Here is a 2500-nt window from a genome sequence, read left to right on the forward strand (position 1 = left end):
CATTGGAATGTTTACATTAAGCTCCGATTCATGCTTCTTCATCCAACCCAGAGATATCTTTGACTAAATGGACACAAATCTTTGTTCCCAGTGAATGATCATTAGCTTTACTCCAGTACCATTATATTATTATTATTATTATTATTATTATTATTATTATTATTATATAAGAACCACTACGTTAAAGCTTGAGGTCCTGCTTCTTCCTCGCATGATGGACAGATGGATGTGCCACCTCTTAGTAATGCTATGGTAACAATCCAAGAGTGAAAATAAAATAAAAGTGTCAATAACAACTCCCAATAACCATGCAGGGGTCAGAGGTTAAATCACTTGCACGATTCTCCATGTCCAGGCGAAAATCTCAAGTCATCTCCACACTCACGACGTGGATGGAGTGGGAGGGGTATGTGTGGGGAATTATTGTTCACCCATGACCTGACCTTGGGTACTCTGAGCATGTATGTATAGTTTGGTGGTGATTGCCTGATTCGTTTTCAATTCTATAATGATCAGACATACATACATACAATTGCCAATTATTACGTCCACCATCTGCAGATGATGGAGGCTATGTTTCCACCGCTGTTTGTTTGTTTGTGTATCGGATATCTCAAAATGTTATGAACGGATTCGGTCCGGTTAGGTGTGTGACAAGGACTAAATGATTACATTGTGGTGAAGATCTGTATCCGGATACTAGATTTTTTTTTTTCAATTGATTTATCATCTTTGAGCTCGGGTGAAACCAATATATGGCACAATACATCAAAAAAGGTTTGGACGGATTCGGACAAAACGTGGTGGATGAGTTAGTTCGGTGACAAGAACAAACCGATTTCATTTTGGTTCAGGTCATGGGATCTGGCCTATAAGTAGGATTCAACATTTAAAGTGTTCAGCTTTGCAGAGGTATGCACCCGACTGAGTGCCCAAGTTTAGTTTTTAATGTGATGTATTCAAGGCCATGAATTATATGAATGTCTTGTGGATGATCTAAATTAATTGGACATCCTCGTTTTGTTACCAAGAGAATTGTGCAAGTTTAATTTTTTGTAAACACATCGTTTGAAGACACGTCTAAAACTTACCAGCATATTGGAGCAGATGTTGGAGGTTTTGAGTTTTCAAGGTTTGGAAGTTGCTGGGATGTGTGAACCAAAAATCAAGGGATATTGTGAAGGTGAGCTTGTTGAGCGAACGTGAGCTGGGGATGTTGCATGAGACAACTTGCCAAACTCCAGAGCCACATTTACAGCTGTGGCAATGGGTGCGGCGCCTTTAATGAGCAGTTTCAAAATTTTGATGGAGTCAGCGAAATAAAAGGGGGCCCACAGAGCTCGCCAAGTACATTCATTTTGCAAAAACTTGAAGTCTCATCAGGGCTCCAACCCCTCCAGGCAAAGCTCCGGTTCCGGGGTAAGTCCAGCTTGAAACATCAACCCCACGATTTAAACCATTGAATCCTATAGTTCGAGATCCAACAAAACCTGCTTGCGCACCCGGTTCTTTCTTTACATTCCCACTCCATCTGCTCTGGACTTTATCATGACAACATTGCCCGGCACTGGAGAATGTTTGCTGGAATTGCGGCTGCGGGGCCGTCTCTCAATGCGTCAGTAAGTATCGACGCTAAAAAGGCTCAGAGGGAGTTCTGAACAACCTCAGCTTGTCAGCTGCAGCCGCGGGCAGCAAACGAGGCCAGCTTGAAAGGCGAGGTTTGTGTGAGACACGCATGGCTGGTTGTTTTGCCTGAAAAGTATCTTACAAGGCACAACTACAATATTGGTAAAAGCAAGCTGTTACTTTTATTCCGAGCCGCACTTCTGCAATAATGCACTTACATACAATATATTGTACTTTTTGTTTTTGGACACCTTAAGTGAAACTGTTGTGCATGTTCCACCAAAATATTGTGTGTATCTATATATATATATATATATATATATATATATATATATATATATATATATATATATATATATATATATATATATATATATATATATATATATATATCAATTATATCTATGTGATAACAGCACTGCCAATAGGTATTCACACTATCCTCTAAGCTGTCGAGCTTGGGTTTGAATCCTGAACGAGCAATAAACTGCCATCCTGGTGTTTCACAGGAAGGGTGATTCATTGTGTGTGCCGCTTCTCGAATGGACTTTAAACTTGGCGTCCCGTAAGCTGGCATTAGATGGTTGACGTGAAAGATCCCACGGTGTCGTTCACACAAAGTATACGAGCTATTGCCAGCACCCTGGACAAATTACAAATTCCTGCCTCAACGACTGCTGGGAGAGAAACTTTGCTTAAGCAGAAAGAAGAACTCTCTGTCACATAAAGTATGGTACATCGAATCAGATATATGTATTAATATATATATATATATATATATATATATATATATATATATATTTTTTTTTTTTTTTTAAGATGAGGAAGGTGTTGTCAACCAAAAGTAAAAAAAACTAGATCGACTGCTAATTTA

At 39.2% G+C, this 2500-nt stretch overlaps 1 protein-coding gene across 1 annotated transcript in view; it reads left to right on the forward strand.

Annotated features, from left to right (window-relative positions):
- Nucleotides 1–1475: 1475 nt before the first annotated feature.
- LOC147009705 (claudin-19-like) overlaps nucleotides 1476–2500 on the forward strand; it is a 69693-nt gene continuing 68668 nt past the window's right edge. Inside the window, exon 1 of the mRNA XM_085862378.1 lies at nucleotides 1476–1619. Coding sequence (XP_085718504.1) covers nucleotides 1549–1619 — 71 coding nt within the window. The 5' untranslated portion in view covers nucleotides 1476–1548. The remainder of the gene's footprint in view (nucleotides 1620–2500) is intronic.

This window comes from Eptatretus burgeri, chromosome 17, assembly GCF_056783735.1.
Source record: "Eptatretus burgeri isolate ZD-2024b chromosome 17, Ebu_testis_v1, whole genome shotgun sequence".
In the NCBI taxonomy this organism is placed as follows: Eukaryota; Metazoa; Chordata; class Myxini; order Myxiniformes; family Myxinidae; genus Eptatretus; species Eptatretus burgeri.